This window comes from Penaeus monodon, chromosome 2 (genome assembly GCF_015228065.2).
Source record: "Penaeus monodon isolate SGIC_2016 chromosome 2, NSTDA_Pmon_1, whole genome shotgun sequence".
In the NCBI taxonomy this organism is placed as follows: Eukaryota; Metazoa; Arthropoda; class Malacostraca; order Decapoda; family Penaeidae; genus Penaeus; species Penaeus monodon.
The window spans coordinates 19,328,384-19,330,883 of record NC_051387.1 but is presented as its reverse complement, the minus strand read 5'-3'; the positions used below and the strand labels follow the sequence as shown (position 1 = coordinate 19,330,883).

The 2,500-nt window shown below is 33.8% G+C and overlaps 1 protein-coding gene across 1 annotated transcript in view; it reads left to right on the top strand.

Moving 5' to 3' along the window:
• The window catches only part of LOC119581667, a gene marked incomplete in the record, with an annotated part of 116,776 nt that overhangs the window by 67,893 nt on the left and 46,383 nt on the right, over window positions 1-2,500 (top strand). The window contains 1 exon segment of the mRNA XM_037929795.1: window positions 796-1,549. Within this exon segment, the coding sequence (XP_037785723.1) occupies window positions 796-1,549 (754 nt within the window).

The window sequence follows — 2,500 nt, the reverse complement described above, 5'->3', positions numbered from 1 at the left end:
GAATATAAGATATATAAACAAGCAGGCATTTACATAATGTTAGTTGTATTTCCAGATTACTTTTTTTACAACTATTTGTATGTGTGCATGTGTGGGTATGTTATGTGGATGTGTGTGTGCTTTTGCCTCTGCTTCTGCCAGTGATTTTTTTTCTATTTTCTTTTCTTCTTTTCCTTTAACATTAAAGACAGTAATGGTTGTCAACTTTCAATGCATTTTTTATGTATTTGCTTTACAGTTTGTTTCATATTAGATTTTACATATAGTTGGGAAGGCTCCCTTTATCAAAATTCTTAGATAACTATAATGCATTTCAAAACCTTGCTTTATGTATTTTCTTTTATCTCATTTTACAATATGTGGAAATTACTAGTTATTTGACTGGATTTTGTCTGATAATTATTTTTCATAGCCAAGGGAGCTTGATATGTTTCTTTACTCATAATCTGTACACCAGTCACAGGCACTATGCTTCACAAAATACATTTCTTGAATTTATGGATTTGAAGAGTATGTTTTCCCATTGCTTATTTACTTCATCTTTTTGTTTTTGTTGAAAAATGTATGAAACTTTTTTTTTTTATTATTATTATTACTTCTAATTTATTTATTTTAGTTGATATACTGATTCATCATCAGAAAGATGTTAATGCACTGAAAATAGGTGAATTTCTATTGGCACTTCTCTGAAGTAGTACAACATTCTTATAGGAAAGCAGTTTTGATATAGGTATAAAAATAGAATTATTAAGTTCTCCATTTTAAAACTTTATTTTTTGTGTGTGTACCCAACAGGTGGGCACAACCATCCATGTTGACCCAAGGCGTGTTCATCAGGTTCTGCCAGTGGTTGCGGCAACTGGACCAGTTGCTCCACGTGACCCTAGACGGGCAAATGATAGCAACAAAGATCCAAGGATACCACATGAAAATTCCAGGGATCCTAGAATATCTGAAGGTTCTCGTGATCCAAGAATTTCTAGTGAAAATGTCAGGGATCCGAGACTTGGTTCAGAAATTTCAAGTAACAATATAAAACCAACCAAACAAAGTGATACACAAGTTACTTCTTCAAGAGATCCAAGAATAGTAGCCAAGGAACGTGAGAAAGATAAATTGAAAGAACAGAGAAAGAGTAAGAAAGATTCACCAACTAAAACCAAAAAAGAAAAAGATATCAAGCCTACAAAGATTGACTCACGATCATCTAGGTCAGCTCATCGGGAAAAAGAAAAAGAGAAAGAAAAGGAGAAAGAGAAAGAGAAGAAGGAGAAAGAAACATCAGTTTCATCTTCAAGGTCAAGCTCAAGCCACACAAAGAAACCCCCAGAACCTGTACCACCTACAGAAGAGGCAGAGAATACTGCCTCTTTCAAGAGCAGCCGTAAAAGTAAGAGAAGAACCTATAAACCCCGTGAGGATAGTCCAGAGGAAGCCACTTCACCATCCAGCAGTGGGAAGCGATCCCGTGCAGATCGAGACTCAGATTCAGATGATAGTGACCATTACCAGGCTAATAAACCAAACCCTGCATTGTACAATAAGAAGGGTGAGTATAGGGGTAGGTTTGAGTTAGAGAGCAAAGTTGGGGTTTCCTTGCCTGGCTGAGAGCAAAGAATGACGATCTGCACATACTGGGAGGGTGTTGCGACTCCATAGTAGGTCAGTTTTTTGCTCTAGTCCAGCCCCATTCATGTATGCTACCAAAGACTGTAATTTAGTAGACATTTTATATTTATTACCATATTTACTTGTTTTTAAGAATATATATGAAACTATATAAAGATGTGACAACAAAAATAAATGTCTCCATTATAAATAACTTATATTTTTGTAATTATAGCTTCTTGAAATAAACCCCATCCCTTATAGCTTCGTTTTATAAACAGGGTGAGTGGTGCATTGTAAGGTGTATTTATATTTAAATATGTCTATATCATGTTCCACAACAATAGTGCTCACAAATATGTGCAATACCAACTGTGAAGGGAATTGATTATGTATTAAGAGAGTTGATATTATTCTGGTAAATGTTTGAATGCAAGTAATTACAGTTAGCAGATTTGTAGGAGGATATGGTTCAAGAAGAAAAAGAATAACGCATTATGCATGTGACACAGTACATTATAAAAAAAGAAAGATGTGTAAAATTCATGAAGAAATCAATATGCAACACATCTTAGAACATACTGTGAAGGTGAAAAAAGATAGTAAACCTGTTTGTGGAAGGCTTCTTCTTAATTTGGATAAACTGTTGAGGATACCTATGTTGAATTAGGAATGAAGGCTACATATTGTCATCTAAAAGCAATTTTTGGAAGATAAAAAGAGAAGGACAGAGAAAAAAAGTTAATTGCTCTATATTCATATAAATGATCAAGAACCAAAGAAATTTGAACCATGAAAATAAGATTCATATGATTTTACTTTAAAGAAATTTGAAGTAAGCCTATATTCTCTGAAATATCAGGGTCTTCACCATGTGTTTATTATTATTATT